The sequence below is a fragment of the Elephantulus edwardii genome, unplaced genomic scaffold (assembly GCF_000299155.1).
Source record: "Elephantulus edwardii isolate Elephantulus edwardi_28Jun2011 unplaced genomic scaffold, EleEdw1.0 scaffold00151, whole genome shotgun sequence".
In the NCBI taxonomy this organism is placed as follows: Eukaryota; Metazoa; Chordata; class Mammalia; order Macroscelidea; family Macroscelididae; genus Elephantulus; species Elephantulus edwardii.
Genome location: NW_006399901.1, coordinates 5,514,481 through 5,533,217, shown reverse-complemented (window position 1 = coordinate 5,533,217; position 18,737 = coordinate 5,514,481). Strand labels below are relative to the sequence as shown.

The following is an 18,737-nucleotide window of genomic DNA, read 5'->3' as shown; positions in this document are numbered from 1 at the left end:
GCTCGTCTCCTCCCTTAAACCATGAAGGAAGGGACATGGAGTCCGCAAAAAAAGGACTGGCAGCATTCCCTCCCCCTCCCCCTAAAAAACTGTACTTGTTCTTTGGTCCACAAGAACAGTGTGCTCGGTTTCTGGCTGGGGAAAAACAACTGTTCATAGGAAGCCTGGCTCACTGCTGCCTTGTGGAGGCAGGTCTCTGAATGCAGGGTACTTGGGAATTGGTAGAGAAATTATTTCTATCAACGGAACTTCACAACTAGCTAACTCGTCAACAGCAACTTCTCTTGAGGCCACCAGCGGAGCCCCTCACGGCTCAGCTCACAGCTCCTTCCAGTTGATGGGCTTCTTGCCAGACTTCTGCAGCAGCTCATTGGTTTTAGAGAAATGCCTGCATCCAAAGAACCCACGATACACCGACAAAGGGGAAGGGTGTGCAGTCTGTAACACGTGGTGCCGCTTCTGAAAGAGATCCGGGCAAACAAGGAAATGAGATGGAGCAAGGTTCTGGGGAAGAAAGAAGGCTCCAGCTGCTGTGCTTCCCAAGACCACTGTGCAATCAATTTCTTTGCTCTCTAAATTCACCCCACTTCTAAAGGTTATGTCCCATCAGCAGATAAGACTGGAACATAAACTCACTTACGTATGTATTCACCGTTAACTACCTTTGCTTGACTTCAAGCATAGAAAGTTGGTAAGCCTACTGCTTATTCAGCAAGACCTGTCTATTTAAGCACCTCTACCTCACAGTCCACATCCACCAGCTGCTCTACGGGAGAAAAATGGGCAATCTCCTCACATGTGATTTACAGCCTCTGAGAACCTACTTTAGGGCCAGCTACAAGTCGCTCCCAACTTGATGGTACACAGCCACGACTTCACAGGCCAGCAATTCCAGAGTTCAGAAAACATGTATGAACAAAAAGCCAGCCACATGCAACATTCTGCTTGTATTAGCTAAACTCTACCTAGCCATCACTATATAACTTCCTTAGAATATTTTTCTGAAGCTCTCAGAGTACATGAGCAGACAGGGAAGACTTCTGAAGCAGGGAGCCCTGTGTCATGGTGTGCAACACGCTGACCTGCCAAATGCAAGCTCAGCAGGCTTGTACCCACCAGGTGCTCTGCAGCAAAGATGGGGAGGCTCCGCTCTTAAAGCGTGCTGTACGTCAGACTTGACAGCTATTCCTAGGAAGCCAGGTTCAGTGCCGACGGCCTGGATTCTATAGTAGGGGCCCTGGTAGCAGAGTGGTTAAAACGCTCATCTGGTAACCAAAACCTCAGTGGTTTCAATCCATGAGCCTAGTCCATGAAAGGCATGGCTTTCCACCTTTGGTTTTACTGGCCCTATAGGGTCACACTTAGACAACACAGTAGCAATGGGCTCCCTACTGTTTGAGGGACACTGGTGGATCCTTTGATAGGATGCTTGCCTTTCACAGAGGATGCCTGGGCTCAAAGTGAGCTCATCACCCATGGACCTCCCATACACCCATCCACTTTAAGGGGAGGCTGACACTTTGCTTTGATACTGGGCAGGCTTTGGTGAAGCTTCCAGACTGTATGATAAGGAAAGGCCTGGTTATCTACTTAAGAAATTTCAACAATGCAAACCACATGGAACTCAACATCCAGCCCTGCAACCTCCTGAAATATTGAGGGCTGCTCCACCGTGCACCACCCGAGCTGGCACCAGAGTGCAGGGCCGCTAATAACAACATGCTGTGTAAATGATCTCACCATAAAAATGGACTTTGATTTAAATGTCAACTGCAGTTGTCTGAGCAAGATGGTAACAGGCCAATCCGCATTTGTCTTTTTTTCTTTTCAGCATTTAAAATAAACATCTAAGATTATTTCAAAAAGGCCTGTGTTAGGACATCTTCTTGAATACTCTTCTGTGTGATACCGTATTGGAGGACCCATGACACTAAGCATTTGTAAAAGGCAAAGCAGAGTGCCAACAGTGAACCTTTATGTAAAGGATTTTGGTTAATAAATTAACACCTACAAAAGCTTGAACTTGTGTATGGTGGTAATCTGCCAGAGATGGAAAATGCAAAAAAAAAAAGTGGTGGTTAAGAGTGCACTGTCAAGAGTGCTTGCTTTGGCAGCACATATACTAAAAATTGGAATGATACAGAGATTAGCATGGCCTCTGTGAGAGGATGACACGCAAATTCATGAAGCGGTTCATTATTTTTTGCTTGATGTAATAGTACAATTGTAATATCAATCTTTAGTTCTTCTAGTCAAGGTATTAAATTTTTAAAAATTAAAAAAAAAATATGGTGAATTGTTAAATCTTCACCAGCAAAAATATCTCACTAAATTAGAATTCATTCTCACGTCTCTCTCTACTAGAGTATTTCTATTCATAGTAAAACTACATTAAAAAAATTGCACTGTCAGGGGGAGACGGTTTCAAGTTTCAGTGTGCTAATGCAGGACTGAAGAGCTAGCAAATGGGACATGATAAGGTGCAGGGGAAGGGACCCTGCAGGACTGAGCAGAATCACCCATGGGTTTTCCTAGGCTGTGATATTTATTACAGAAACAGGCAGGTGAGGTGTGGTTGGTGGGTCAGAATCAAAAGCTTTTGGTTATTAGCACACTAACCACTATACCACCATGTTAAAGTAAGAAGTCTGTGTACTTCCTGCCAAGTTTACTGTCTCCCTAAAATTAAAGTCTATTTACAAAACAACTCAAACTCTGCCTTGTAAGAGCTGGGTCCAGGAGGGGAGATAATTACTTAAAGTAAGGAGGTAGGGTTAGGTTAAGAACACAAAGCCTTGACCCAGGCTCCCTAAGTTCAAGTTCCAGCTGTCCTCTGTGTAGTTGTGTAACCATGGCACAGTGAACTTACATTACACTGCTTTTCACTTGTGAAACAGGAACAAAAGAATCTAGCCTTTAAAATATTGTGAAAGATCAAATAATGTACAGAGTATACAAAGTAATATCCATCCACGTCTGGCAAGCAATAGTAACTCCTAAAATGCAGGCCGGGCAAGTTTACAAGGCTGAGTTAGCCTCCGGGGATTGCAAAGCCCTCACATCTCACATCTGGGAAGAACCCAGATACGCAAAGTAGCAAACAGCCAGGGACGTTCTGAAACTGCAGTGGGGGACAGGCACCAGCCTGGGAGCTGCGGCCCATGACCTAGTGCTGTCAGGTGCTGCTCAACTGAATGTCAAAGCATGGTGATCCCACATGGCAGTGGAGAACTAAACAAAGAATCCTGCCAGGTCTTTTTTCTGATGAACCACTGCGGTCACTCGGAAGCATCCACCTTTAAACTAAATAAAACAGATCCCAAACTTCCCTAAAGACAGAATAGAAAGGATTCTCATGGACTTCTAACTTACCTGGACTATCAGATTTTAGCAGCTTGTCCATTCATGCTAAGATTGCACTTCTATTAAAGTTTAGGAAAAGTCAAAGAAGTTCGCTCACACCTGTTCCAAGACTGCAGTGACACAGTCCCACAGGCCCACCCAGGTACACAAAGAGCCTGATGCTCAGCGCGGAGCTCAGCAATGGAACCACAATAGAACATGGATCCTCCCTTGTGGCCAACTTTCGGCTCCTGACTATCTCTCTGGGCCACGAGATAGCCGCCTTCAGAGAAACGAAGTCATTGACTTTATGACATGGATTTTCCAGAACTGTTTTGCAACTATGCCTGAAATTTCTAAACCAGCCTGTGACTGAAAAATAAACCATCAACCGTACCCTGTCAATGGCGCTGCCTTTCTTCTGAGCATACGAGCCCCAGAGCAAGAAGACGAGGCCAGACAAGTTCTGATTGAGCCAGGACACAACCACATCAGTAAACTGCTCCCAGCCTCTTTCCTTGTGAGAATTGGCTTGATGTGCTCGGACGGTGAGGACAGCATTGAGGAGGAGAACACCTTTGCACATACAATAACAATAGTTTGCAATTAGGGAATGAGGAAAGTATCACAATGTCAACAGTAATCTCTGGGCATTTATTTTTGTCATTGCCTTTTCAACATCTTCCAAGTGAGCATTCATTACTGTGCCCATCAGGAAAACTTGCTTTGGAAAATATCCCAAAGCCCAAAAATTAACCAACTTGTGTCTCCCGCCCCCCCCAAGCCCCCCACCCTGCTTTTTCCACCTTTGACAGGTTACTGACTTTCACAGCTCTTACTATAAACCAAAAAAATGCAAAGAGATGAAAATTAAATAGCCAGAAACCACCAAGACACAAGTGACAGAGACTGGTGGTATCGCAGAGTATATGGCCTCCTTAAATAATTAAGACAAGCAACCCTTGAGTACTGCTGTGCTCTTAAAAAAATTATCTACATGAGGCCAAATTGCTTACACTAACTCTAAATCACAGATTACAAGGTTGAGAGGAGAACAGTGAGAACAAGCAGAGCAACTAGAATGGACAAGAGAAAGGGTGACAACATGGACACGATATGAAGAGAATAAGAGATTATCATCAGTGTTAGTGAACACAAGATACAAAAATTGGTGAATGGGAATGTATTCTGATGTATTTTCTCAAAAAACAAACAAAAAAACAAAAGCACACAATACAATGCTAAAAAGAAAAACAACCCAACAGTAAATACTTTTCCTTATTCTGATTATATAAAGATGGTTGATTACTGATAAAGTGTAAGGGGAAAGTTCCACACATAAGTTATTAACCCCCTCCCCAGCCCTCACAACCAGGTGTCAAAATAAGGTGAGACCAGCTTCTAATGGTCAAAGTTAGGAATCTGGATAGATAAGCAGAAAATATTAATAAGGAACACACTTGTCTTTCAGATGAAGATGACAGTAAGAAATAAAGGGAGCTCTGGAGGCCTAGTGGCAAGAAGCTGCGCTGCAATCCCAAAAGTGCGTGGTTCTAATGCAACAGATGCTTCAGTGGAGAAGTAAGGGCACTCTGCTGTACCAATTGGATCTGACTGATAGTACACAAGGAGAGAAGAAAAATGGAACACTGGCCACTGGATAAACTGTGGTATTATTTTTTTACATATACAGGGTTAACCATTTTATGATCATGCTCTAGTTTTTTATGGCTATCTTTAATATAAAGAAGCAAAAATAAATCAACAAGACAGAAAGTGGAAAGCTGTAGGAATTAAGTAAAATATAAACAGTTGAGAGCTGTGTTTGCTAAAATACTGACTATATTTCTGTGGACTGCCACAAGAATAGTCTTAGAGAAATAAACCCTGAACCAAGGATGGCCAAGACTTCAGTTTACTCATTTCTGATATGCCATCAGGAGGGAAACCCTGTGTAAGAAGGCAGTTGCAACAGTCAACTCCAGCAGTTACCTTGTTTGGCCCATCCCGACAGATCGCCGTGACCAGGATGGACAAAATCCTCTAGGTCTGTAGACAGCTCTCTATAGATGTTTTCCAAGCTGAAAGCCACAAGGAGGGGGAAGGGAGAGAGAAAAAGGAAAATCTTAAAGTACAATTTTCAGGTTCAGTAACTACTTGGGAAAAATTAAAGTCCTTGATCAGAATTATATGTTTAAACAGATCCCAAAGATTCTCACCACTAGGCCAATTGGCAGCACCATAATGGAGAGAGAAGAGACTGAGGTTAACAGTTACAGCTTGCTTGCTCCACAATCAACACTCTTGCCATCAGCAGTCAAGATATCAAAACACGAATTGCATTCGGTAAATCTGCTGCCAGGAACCTTCCCAGAGTACTGAGAAGCAACAATCTCTTCTAGGCCACAGTCTTCACAATTCCTTGCTATGCATCAGAGTGCTGGACAATGACTAAGGATAGAAGAATTGATGTCTGAGTTGTGGTGAAGAGTCTTTTAACATAGCATGGACCGCCAAGAAAATTAATAGGTCTGTCTTAGAGAGTGTGAAACCAAGTGTCTCCTAGGAGGCAAGGATTTTGAAGCTCCGTTTCACATACTTTGGACATGTTGTAAGGAGGGACCAATTCTTGGAGGACATCTTGCTCAGAAGGGTGGGGGAACAGCGCAGGAGAGGAAGACCCCGGATGAGATGAATTGATACAGTGATAAGGATAATGGGGTAGGTGTATCAGTCAGTGAGACTGGCTCAGGACAGGGCAGGCTTCAGAGCTGCTGTGCATAGGGTCGCTATGAGTTGCAGACAACTCAAGGCACATATCATCATCCACAACCGGGCAACAAAGCGGAAAGAAGATAAACGGAAGCTTGCTTTTGTTGTTAGATGCTGAGAAACTGAGTACGAATCATAACGACCCTATGAAAAATGTCCTCGCCATCTGACACTCACCGCCAGTCACCTTGTCAACTCACGTCATTGAGGCTCTTCCTCTCTTTCACTAACCCTCCACCTTCCCAAGCATGATGTCCCTTTCCAAGGAATAGTATCTCCTAGCAACATGCCCAAAAGATGAGAGATGAAGCTTTGCCTCCAAGGAGCACTCTGGTTGCACTTTCTCCTAGACCTAGTGTTTGCTTTGTTCTTTTTTAAGTTCAAGGGACTCTTCTCCAATACCACAGCTCAAAGGCATCAATTCTTCTGTCATCCTTATTCTCTGTCCACCTCTCAGGTGCACAGCAAATGTCTGAAAAGACCACGGCCTGAATCAGGCACATCTTAGTGCTCAAACTGACATCATTACTCCTTAGTACTTTGGAGAGTTCCTTGACTAGACTTTCCCAGTACAATAATACCTCTCCTTATCTCCTACTGACTGTGGCTCTAAGTAAGATGAAGTTTTTGACAGTCTCAATATTCCATCTATCATAATGTTGCATATTGATCCACTGGCAAGGATCTTTGTTTTCTTGACATTCATATGCAAGCTATATGGAAGGCCATAGTGTATAGCTTTCTGCAAGAGCGTCAAGTCTTCCTTACTTTCAGCAAGCAAGGAAGGATGTGTCGCCTGCAATAAAGGTTACTGATGCGTCGTCCTCCGATCCTGATGCCGTATTTTTCTTCATCGAGTCCAGCTTCTCAAATAATTTATTCAGCCCAGAGATTAAACAAGTATGGAGAAAGGCAACAACCCTGGTCAAATACACTTCTACTTTTAAAGTATGTGGTATTCCCTTACTCTGTGCACAGGTCAAATGAAAAATCCTTTTTGGAATACCAGGGAGCTCTGATGGCTCAGTGATAGGGAATTATGCTGCCAATTCGAAGGCACATGGGCAAATCTACCAAATGCTCTGAGGCAGAAAGACGAGCATTTCTTCCTGTTGATTACTGCCTCTGAACACCTGCTGCAGGGTCAGCTATGCATTGATTCTGACTCTATACTACAAAACTATCTGGAATATTGTTCAGAGGATTCTAAGTTCTTGAGAAACAAGATAAGCACAATCATTTCATCTGATAATTACATCTATGCAAAACTTTAAATTACCCCAGCAACCACAATCTTTCATAGATGATGCTTACTAAATGTTACAGAGCTTTATAGTTACACTGTATAAAGACTGTATATAAAGCCTTCCAAAGCTGTGGGTTGGTTTTTTTATTATTTGTGTGTGTATACCGTCAAAAAAGATCTAACTGGTACAGGAGGAGATTGTCCCTCCTTCTCCAGCAGACCATCTGGTGGGTGGATTCAACAAAGCAGTGGTTTCTAACCAGGAGCAATTTGGGCCCCCAGGGGACACTGGACAGTATCTGAAGACATTTTTGGTTGCCATACTGGAAAGGTGAGATTGCTATTAAAGGTGACGTGCAACAGAGATGCTGCCAAAGGTCCTACACTGCACAGCACAACTCCCAGAACACAGAATGGCAGGGCCTGGATGACTAATATTGAAGCAGGAGTGGCATCCACTTCCTAAACAACATGCCTCTGGAATCTGTATGAACCTGGAGAAAACGATGATACAGATAAGGGTTTCAGGGGTTTTGTTCATAGGGTCACTATGAGTCGTATTTGACTCAAGAGCAAACAACAACAATAAATGATTAACAGATGAGCTTGAGAAATCCTGCTGCAAAGTTGTTATTCAACAGTATTGATATGAATAGTCACACTAGACCAAAGTCATTTATGGAGCCATTGTACCTGGGTGGCGGTGGTACAGGTCTCTGAACACTAAAGCAGAGCCCATGAGCTTGATTCGGTCCATGGTATGGATCCTGTCCCAGGATAACAACCTTCACCTGTCAACACAAGATGTTAAGAAGTTGGCACACTCACTGCAGCAGAGTCGGAACCAACACACACAGCTGGTTTTCAGAGGCTGTAAACTGCACATGAGACTGCCCATCTTTCTCCCGAGGAGTTGGAAGTGCAACTCCTCACCCACTCACTGGGTGTAGGCAAAGCCTCAAGGTGTATCAACAGCTGCTGACTGATGACCCGCACAAATAACAACAGTGAGCACGAAACCCTTTCTCGACCCCACAGAGAAAAGAACATTAAAAGTGTAACTTCCTTGGCCCCTTTATTTACTTCCCATTATCAAATGATCTTGCACTAGAAATTGCCTGATCTCTGTCACAACTCTTCTGACTCTAAATTTTTTTATACAAGTTGGCTTTGCTTTTGCTCACTTTTCAACTCATCTAAGTAATTAATTACACCCTTGGAACAAGAATTCAAGACACTTGTTCAGAAACACAAAGAAATTCATTAAGTCTCGATCAGGTCTATCCTATGCTGATTAATCCATTTTAAATACTCTGTATTTGGTGTTATTAACTTATTATGCTTTATTTTTTACATCTTACATTCTGGGCATCTTTCAACACTGTATCTCATTGTCACTGACTCACACCCAATGCTCCATGGGATTTCCAAGGCTATCAAGTGCGCAGGAAAAGACTGGATGGAGGAGCAGCTAATGGATTTGAACTATGGCCTTTCAGTTGTGCACCTCACTATGGACTATGCTTCTACCACTGCCTTCAAGGTAAGATACTATAATAAGCGGAGGGCAGCCAATCTGTAGGTAATTTCCAAGACACAAAATATTTCTTTTTATTTCTATGGCCTAAAAGTCACAATGGTAGAGTTTCTGATCAAAGAATAAATGTATTTTAAATTTCCATTGACATGAACAGATCACTTTTCAAGAGCACTCCAAAGTCTCTACCAGCGACATAGATATGTCTGATTCCCTGCAATCCCTTAATGGTCCAAATGAGAAAATGAGGCCAGGTCCAAGAGCCAAGGGAAGAGGCAGCAGAGGCAACACAAAGGAATGAGGTCACTGGAGGCACTGAAAGACGATGCTTGATCCTTTTGTGCAGACCCACCCACCTCTTCTTCAGGCCCATGCTGCTGCCATGGTGCTCTCACTTAAAATCTCCCTCCACGGATTCTTTCAGAATCCCAGTTCTTATGTTCCTGTCTGAACCTCTAAGGCTCTCCTAAGAACTGTCTCCAGCATACCTGCTGAGGATCTTGTCCCAGGAGGGATGCTTTCATGGTAGGGCTCTAGTTCTTGTGTAAGCTAACCACACAAGTCAAAGCTTTGGGGCATTTGGCTGCAAAGGAGCCCCACTGGCCTAATTCCATAGTCACAGTCTCATGGGCTTATGTCTTCTTTTTTTGGCAGACCAGACAATAGAATAGATGGAAAAAAGATAAATAATAAACTATCTTATTTGGAGCCTTGGTACCAGCAGTGAAGAAATCAAAAAACAAGACGTGTTGCAGTGGGGGGAAAGGATTATATAACAATGAAAAAGAGTGAATTGGGGTGGGGGGCACTAGGGAGGAAAGTGAAACAATGAATGAACAGAAATCCAAATTCTCTGTAAACTTTGATTAATAAAAAAAGACGTGTTACAATGGGAAAACGTGTTGTCAAAGACATTGCCAAAGTGCTTAAAGAGCAAAGATGTCATGTTTTGTTGTGTTTTTTTTTTCCATTTATGTGCTATACATCTGAAATCTGGACAGTGACTAAGGATGCCAGAAGACAAATAGATGACTTTTGCATTTTGGTGTTGGAGTACTGAATATACCATGTCCAGAGAACAAGCAGTTTCATCCTGGAGACAGCAAGCGAGTATAGCAACATGACCAGAAGGAGGAAGGGTACATGATGGGATTTGTTTTTTATTACGGATAGGAGTCACACAGTCAAATGTCTGCAGTTTGAAGGGGTGTTAGACATCACTGTATCTCAATCCCTCCACTGTACACTAAGACCTGCCAATCTCACACTACTTGCTGGCTTCTTCTGAGCATTTTTTCCATCGTTGTTTTGTACTACTGTGACCGAACAGACCCACAGCTGATGCACGGGGGGTGGGGGGGGGGTGTGGGGTGGTGGTTTCAGAGGTAATATACATCAAACCGGAGACTGCCCACCTTCTCCACAGCACAGCTGGTGGATTCAAACTGCATACATTTGGATTGGCAGTGCAATTCCTTACCCTAAACCAGTAGAGCTCCCTTCTCTTTGCTAGTTTTACTTAGCTAGTCTTTTCTGGACAAGGAACTAACTGTCAAATAAAAGCAGTCATGACTTCATTCTAGTCTAAGTTGCCTGTGAAGGCTATTGAAACTCACTGTAACCCAATAGATGCACGAGAGCTGACTCATCTTTACAAAAGTCATTTCCTTTGTTTCCCTTCATTTTGCTTTCTTACAAAGCTAATGTGACAAATTTCAAAGTGCAGCTCAGGTAGACAAAGCAAGGTATTATAATGAGCTGGAATCAGAAAATCAAAAGCTCAGCATTTCTTAAACTGAAGGAATTGAAACAAATTCAGGCCACGAGTGGCAATACTTAAGGATGCTTTGGGCAAAATGTATTAAAAGACGGAAGGGGTATACTGTCCCTATACCAGAAGGAATGGGCTGACACAGAGGAATTTCATGAAACAACGTATGAGAAAGAGCCTGTGAGGATGAAGGAAGAAGTTCAAGCTGCTCTGAAAGAACTGGCAAAAAAAACAAGGCCCCAGAAACTGATGGCACACCAATTGGCATATTTTAACAAACATACACTACCCTGGATGTGCTCACTTAAGTTGTGCCAAGAAATCTGGAGGACAGCCAGCTGGCCAACTGACTGGAAGAGATCGATGTTTTTTACCATTCCAAAGAAAGGTGACCTGACAAAGTGTGGAAAGTATCGAACAATATCATTAACACCACATGCAAGCAAGATTCTGCTGAAAATTATCCAAAATGACTGGAGGAACACATCAACAGAACTGCCAGATGTGCAGTCTGGGTTTAGAAGAGGCTATGGTACTAGAGATATTATAGCTAATGTTAAAGATGGGTTTGGCTGAAAGCAGAGAGTTCCAGAGAAATGTCTGTGTTTCAGTGACTATGCAAAGGCATTTGACTGTGTGGATCACAAGAAACTGTGGCTGACTCTGAGAAGAATGGGAACTCCAGAACATCTGATTGTGCTTATGCGAAACCTATACTTTAACCAGGAGGCAGTCATCAGAACAAAGCAAGGAAACACTGCATGGTTTAAAACTGGGAAGGGTGTCTGCAAGGGATGTATTCTGTCTCTTTACAATCTATATGCAGAACAGGTCATCTGGGACGCTGGGCTGTATGACAAGGAATGTGGCATCAGGATTAGAGGAAGATTCATTAACAACCTGTGTTATGTAGATGACACAATCCTGCTTGCTGAAACTGAGGACCTGAAATGCTTGCTGCAGAAGGTCAAGGACTGCAGACTTAAATAGGGATTGAAGCTCAACATTTAAAAAAAAAAAAAGATTCTCACCTCTGGGCCAATTGGCAGCATGATTATGAATGAAGAGACTGAGATTCTTAACAGTTTTAGTTTGCTTGGCTCCACAATCAACACTCTTATTACTAGCAGCCAGGAAATCAAGAGATAAATTGCATTGGGAAAGTCAGCTGTCAGGAACCTCAATCACCCCTGATCTTCACAATTGCTTGCATCAGAGAGCTGGACAATGACTAGGGATGATAGAGGATTGATGCCTTTGAGCTGTAGTGCTGGAGAAGAGTGTTGAATATACCATGAACTGCCAGGAGAACAAACAGTTTCATCCTAGAGAGGGCGAAACTGGGCTGCTCCTTGGAGGCAAGGATTCTGAAGCTCCGTGTGATAGACTTAGGACATGTCCTTGGAGAGGGACATCGTGCTTGGGAGGGTGGAAGGACAGTGCAAGAGAGGAAGATCCTTGATGAGATGGATCAATTCTGTGACTAGGGTAATGTGTCAGAGACAGTAAGGTTGGTACAGGATAAAGCAGGGTTTAGGGTTCTTGTACATAAGTCCCTATGAGTCTCAAGCAACTAAATTAGGCATAAAAACCAACCAAACAACGCAACAAAGCAAAATGAAGGAAAACAAAAGCAGAATACTAGAACTACAAACCTTGGGCTGTTAGCTGCTGCTCTAAAGCTCTCACTGATAACAACCCTGCCTGTGGCAGAGAAAAGCACTGTCTGATGATCTTGCAAGCATCCTCACTATGTGAGAGCCCATTCCTGCAACTAGTGTCAAGCCTCAATGCCGTTTGACAACTGGCTTTTGGTATTCAGAACATATTACTCAAACATTAAAAGAAAACAAACCAATTTCAAAACAAAGAGTAACAGCCAAAGTTCTTGCTTTGAGACGCAAACTGGCGTTTGCCAAGTGTGTTACCTTATCAAGATGTCTTTTTCACCTAGTTCACTTCCATCTGGTTGAAGAGCTCTTTAATAAGGATTTCTGCTCTGAGCCTACAAAGGGCAGGGTCAAAATTAAATCCCAGATCTTGCAATGTTCTGAACAGACACTATCCATACTGCCAAGAGTTAGTGGAAAGCCAGCCCATAAAGGTCCTGGGCATGAACACCAATGTTCTCAGCAGTGTTATTCACCATCACAAGAACATGGAAACAGCCCAGATGTCCAACCACAAAGGAATGGATTGAGAAATTATGGTACATTCACACAATGCAATACTACACAGCACACTGGAGTAATGGTGTTGTCAATCACTACCTAACCAGGGAGGGACTGGAGAGCATTATGCGGGGTGAACTAACTCAGTCCCATAAGGACAAGTACCATATAAGATCATTTTTGTAGAAATTGGTTAACTAGTAAAACATGTATGAGGATCTAAGGAAGGGGATGCAGAGGGGCAAGAATGGCGGGGTTGGTGGTCGTGGTTAATCATAGGGTCCCACAGTCTGACGGGTGGAAAGAGGGGTGGGTTACGGAAAAAAGAAAGACCCGGTGTGAAAAACAAGGTTTAATAACTTTGCAAGTAAACCAGTATAAAGTAAAAATTTTATATTAACAAAAAGTCATAGGCAATGGGCTTCAATGCAGCACCACAGAGATCTCTGTTGTTGTTGGGTGCCATCCTGTTGGGTCAGTCAGCTTCTAACTATTTTCTAACAGCACAAAACTCCAATCTTGTAACAACGTCAAAATCTGCTGTCCTTAAATTCACTGTCTGCAGCCACTGTGTGCATATCTGAGCACCTGCCAAGCTGACTGCCTCTTTTGGGACTACCATAGATAATGTTGCACTGATAGCCACAGGGTTTGCAAGGGCCCACTCACTCCCTGAGGAGTGGGCAGTTGGGCCTACCTCCTAGTCAGGAAGCATCCCTGAAAGCTGTCCAGCATGGATGAACCTGTAGGTATTTGACAGACCCGTGGCTTAGCTTTATCACAGCAATACACACATCATCACGGTATGGACAAACTGAGTGACAGTGATGGACAGACAGATAACCTGGAGGTTGTTTTCAAGACAAGGGCCATGTCACATCAACCTCTTCTGAGGGTGAGGGGTGGCAGGTGGAGGAAAGCCAGGGAGAGAGGTGTGGCCATGCTTACAGAGTCTTGCATGTTCAGTCCCTTCAGTTTCCACAGCACAAAACGGGCAGAGGCACTTTAATAAGAGACTGGTGTGAATGCAGCCACCACACAGTAGTTGTGTAGGATAAACTAAAGCAAAGGGATTTGTTAACAGGATATTCAAACTGTCTTGGTTAGAAGCCAAGTTTGACAGTGTCAACTACAAAGACACAAGAAGAATAGTCAGCTGGAAGTCAAGGTAGGGATATTTGAAAAAAGAAAGTGTTGCCCTTGATTCTGACTTAGAGGAACCCCTGTGTGTACAAAGTAGAACTCTTCGACAGGGATCACCAGGTCTAATGAGCTGCCTCTTCCGAGAGTTGGTGACTTCAAACCATCAACCTTTTACTATACAGTTTGAATAGCCCTGATCTAATTAAAGACAACAGGAAGTCACTCCTGTAACTAGCTGTAAATGAAACCTTTCTCCTTCATGTTGTAAAACATGTAAACATGTAAATAAATATTGGGTATAATGATCACAGAAATCGTGCACCCACCTTTAGCCAAGACTTAAAGAATAAGAAATACAGAGAGCACTGAAGGCCTTAGACAAAAAAAACCTGGAGCCCCACTCAGTATCTTCAGAGGAAGAAAATTTGCATTTGAAAGAAAATGGAGGCCTAGCCCTCTAGTGATTTACAGCCTCCTAAAATCTGGAGTCACTTATGAGATGGGCTCACAAAGAAATGGGCACTCAGAACAATGTGAAAGAGTTCAGTGCCTCCGACCAGCAGCTCATGGATGAGGTCAGTACCTTCAGGAGCTGGACCAGGTGAAGACCCACACTCTCACTGTCATCTCGTTACCACTTGCTTGAGCAGGTCAGAGGTTGTGCCTAGAGGCTCAGGGCCAGAAAGGCCTGGCTTTTGGCAAAGCTGGGAAGCTGTTCTGCTTGATACACTCAGCAGTTCCAGATGTTCAAATTGTAGCCTATTACGTATCAAACTCATAATCAAGACTTCTGTCTTGAGCTCTGTGTGGTCATAGCAAGAATTATGAAATAAATCCAGTAAAAGTAAAGGATGAATTATCAAACTCCTAATAGTAGTAGTATGTTGGGGGAGAATGGCTGGCCCCAGAACTGAAAGAAGACATAAAAGGACAATTATGGTGTAAGACCAGTATTATAGAAAGCTACGAAAATGTTTCTACACAGACAGGATCATTCTTGGGTAGACAGGGAGAATGAGGGTAGAAAAATGTAATAAACAGATAAAGTAGGTACAAAAAATGGCAGAAGAAAAGTGTAGAACATGGCAAGAAGGGCCTATCTGACCTTATAGGAATTGCTTGGGACTGCTCCTGGAAATGCGGAAACCTCCCTCCATAGTGAAGTTAGTGAAGATCACACACCACTGCCCCTTTGCCAATGACACCTAGATAGGTTGGTTTTGGTAAAATATAAAAAAAGATACGTAACATACTTAACTCGAGCAACTTAAAGCAGAAGATGGGCATCATACTCCTGTGCTATTTACTCCGCTGAAAAGTCCCTTGAGTTGGTTCCAACTTAAAATTTAAAAGTCAAAATGTTCAATCCTGAGTTTGATATACATAGCAAATAAAAGATGTCATAAGTAACTTCTTTATAAAGTAAAACAAAGTGAGAGCTAATCTGGAAAAAGAGGTACACTGCAAGTGGGGAGGGAAGGGAAGAAAATGTGCAACAAAGAGCAAATGAAATCCCAACCATTCTGGAAACTTGTTCAAATCACAATGAAGGGGTGGCAGTGAGAGCTACAGATAAACAATCTAGACACATGATCTTCCTTTTTTCTGCAAAACAAGTGCTATAAGACTAAAGAGTAAAATAGTCAAACCTCATGATTTCAACGGTATATTACTAATTTATGGATAATGTCTTAACTCCAGTGGATCTAATTAGAAAATAGTAATACCCTCTTTATAATTAATCACTTTCTTGTACTCACGTCTTTTATATCGCACATCTGCGTCCACGTGAAGACTTGGTGTGGGGGTGGATACACAGTGTAATGCTTTCTTTCTTCTGCAACAAATCCCATGAGCTGATGTAAAGATAAATTAAGCTTAAAATCAGATTCTCACTGGAAACCATTAAGAAAGCCGGTGAAACCTGGTTCAATTATCCAGTTTGTTACCAAACTAAATGCAAATCTTTAAAACATTAGCAAACAATACCTGCCTCTCACCAAAGTTCCCTCCCTCTTTCCTTCTGTAAAGGAGCCTGAGTGTTGCCTGGTTAAAAGTACTGCTAATTAACAGGTTGAACACACCAAATGCTCAAGATGTTCAAGAAGGATTAGGCAGGAAGCTTCTTCACAGCTCTGGACATTCTATGGAATGATCCTACTCTGTCCTATAGGGTTTTTCCCCAGTCTGTCTTGTCTTTCGCTCTTTCTTTCTTCTATTAGTTTATTTACAAAACTTGAATACAAATTTGAACAAATTCTTTCAGTTTCCCTCACCCCTGCCCAAATTGTACAACTCAATGATTAATTCCCCCCTTCTATAGTTTTGTATCAGAATGAGATAGACGACAGTTTGGGTTCTCTTTCTACTGGTTTTACACCTATTTACTTCCTTTAAAAAAAATTAAGAGCAAATGAATTTAAAGGCCACGTTTCCTTCTCTTTGGTTGATAGTTTTATGAGGCTAGTCTTTCCTAATCAAGGGACTAAATTCTGGATTAAGAGGAGCTGTGACATTTTCTTTTTGGTTGCCTGTGGCATGACTCACTGTAATCCCACAGTGCCAGGTTAGAACAGTGACCTACAGGATTTTCAAGCAAAGGAAGGCCACCAGGCCTTTCTTCCAAGCTGCCTATTTAAAAAATTCATTCCTGTCTAGTCTGAAATGGTTCATGGTTGACCTATGTAATAATAGGTTCCCAAGGTCCCTGGAAGGAGACTGCCCAGCTTTCTCCAGTGAATCAGAACCGCAAGAGGCTGGACACTTAACTAGCAGCAACTCCCTTCCTCCTAAGCCACCAGGATGTCCTCTGAGGTGCTCAAGACGGAGTTTCATCTGTCAACCTTTCACTTAGTCCAGTGCTTAACCTTAGCCCTTTGTGTCCATCTAGAGACTCCTGATGATCAGGGCTGTGGAGCTGCTCTCCCTTCCTTTCCCAGAATGGCCAATGAAATGATCCAACCACAGGAAACAGCAGCTGTGGCTGTTTCCCTGCTAAGGTTTCGAAACTGCTCACCTCCATTTCCCAGGAATGGAGACCCCTATTCTCCTAACAAACATCTGCGTGGACATCCCCCTCCCCAATTTCCTTGTAAGACAATATAAAACCCCTCTCTAACTTTAAGTGGGGACTGGTTTCCACTTTAGAGCCAGTCTGGCAGTTTCTCAATAAACTGTCTATCTTAGCCTGAACTGGATTCTGTTGCCATGCGTGCTGGAATCACACTGGGACACACAATAACGCCTCGAGAGGAAGCAGAACCGCCTCCCAAGGTTTGTCTTGCTATATAACCTTTATGGAAGCCCCTGTCTTCCACTGAACCTCTGCATGGGTTCAAACCTCCAACTCTCCCCGTTAGCAGCCTAACCATTAACACCAGGGCTCCTTAGAGCTCATCCTACAATCTTTGCGACCCCAAACACCCCTGGCTTCCCTGGCGTGAAAAGGTCACTCCCGGGGAGGACTAAGGGGGGGTCAAAGCAGGTGGAGGCCCAACACATGCTGTCTCAAGCCGGGCTCCCCATCATTAATGGAGAAGACAGGGCAACGCAGCCCCTTCACCTTAATAAAATATGGCTTGGTGAACTCTCCGCTCAGCTGCTTCTTCCAGCTCGGGCCGATGTCAACGGGCACGTTGCGGGCGGCGAGTCGGAGCAGGGCGGCCGCCTTGTTCTTCTGAATGCGGACCAGCTGCTCCGGGCTCAGAGGCGACGAGGGCGGCGTGCCCGGCGCGTCCTGCTCCGTACGGGCCTTCTTGGCGGGGCTGGCCTGCAGGTGGAACCCGCAGAGGCGGGTCACAAGCGGCAGTGACCCTCCCGCCGCGGCCCGCAGCTCCCGGCACCAGCCTGGCGACCCTCTGCACAAGACGCCCATCTGCGAGGCTTTCGATCCCTAGACTAGAGGGCTGTGGTTAGCGCCAGGCAGGTAGGCCGCAGCCCGGAGCTTGGGTGAGTTTTGCGATTAAACTCGTAATTTAGAGGAGGGAGAGGGGCATGTAAAAGCCCCGCCGCGTCTCCGGGGAAACTGCGGCGAAAGGCGCCCACCCTCGGAAGCCCCTGCTTGGGGCGCCCCGCTATCAGCGTCCCCACGCGGCCTTTTCGCGGCAAAAATTTCCCCGAGGTCCCGCCCCCTTCCCCCTCCGACTGGGCAGCGCGGCGAGAAGGACGGGACGGCGCGCTGATTGGCGCCGACTGCTCCGAAGCTTGCCCCCATTGGCTGCTCACCCAGCATGGCCGCGGCTGGAGGGCCGGGGCGGCTGTTTTGAACACGTGAAGGCTGTTTTCAACATTCCGTTCTGCAGATTCGGCAGCGCGCTCCTGCAGCCACGCGGGCCTCGCAGCTAGCAACTATGACCCGGCCCCAAGCCCCTAACCTCAAAAACCGTCCCCGCCGCCACTCACCGCCACATCCCCGTTCTCCTCGGCTATCGCTACCGCCGCCACGCCGGTCCCCGGGTCGGCTGGTTCGGAGCTTTGCGCACGTCGCTTCCCCGCGGGGCTCGGGGAGAAGAAGGAGTAGAGCGTCTTCTGGCCGATCATCCCGGAGCCGAGGAGTGGGCGAACTTGCGCTGCCCGGGGTCCACAAGGTTCTCGCCAGCGGCGGAGCTTGGCAATTGGCGCCAAGCGGCCCGCGCATGCTCCAATAGCAGGGGGCTTTGCCGGGGGCGGGGGGCCGTGAGGGGCCTAGAGCGCATGTGCAGGAGACACTGCCAGGCAGTGGGAGGGGTTTGGGATGGTCCTTGAGGGTTTGCAAGA

At 44.6% G+C, this 18,737-nt stretch overlaps 1 protein-coding gene across 1 annotated transcript; it reads right to left on the bottom strand.

The window, feature by feature from the left end:
- Positions 1 to 318: 318 nt before the first annotated feature.
- On the bottom strand, positions 319 to 18,521 carry UNG (uracil-DNA glycosylase). Its single transcript, XM_006894830.1, has 7 exons — positions 18,384 to 18,521; positions 17,545 to 17,751; positions 15,743 to 15,838; positions 8,054 to 8,151; positions 5,335 to 5,423; positions 3,740 to 3,918; positions 319 to 459 (listed from the first exon to the last, which is right to left on the bottom strand). Exons 1-7 carry the CDS (start codon positions 18,519 to 18,521, stop codon positions 319 to 321), a joined length of 948 nt encoding a protein of 315 aa, XP_006894892.1.
- Between the last annotated feature and the right edge of the window lie 216 nt (positions 18,522 to 18,737).

What these genes read in the sequence shown, in the direction of transcription:
- UNG (XM_006894830.1), bottom strand. Translation starts at nt 18,521, where the DNA reads ATGATCGGCCAGAAGACGCTCTACTCCTTCTTCTCCCCGAGCCCCGCG. An exon ending in AGATGTGCGATATAAAAGAC is followed by an intron (nt 8,152 to 15,742) that starts GTGAGTACAAGA and finishes TTGTGTTGACAG; the next exon opens with GTGAAGGTTGTTATCCTGGG. An exon ending in GTCGGGATGGGCCAAACAAG is followed by an intron (nt 3,919 to 5,334) that starts GTAACTGCTGGA and finishes GTATGTGCAAAG; the next exon opens with GTGTTCTCCTCCTCAATGCT.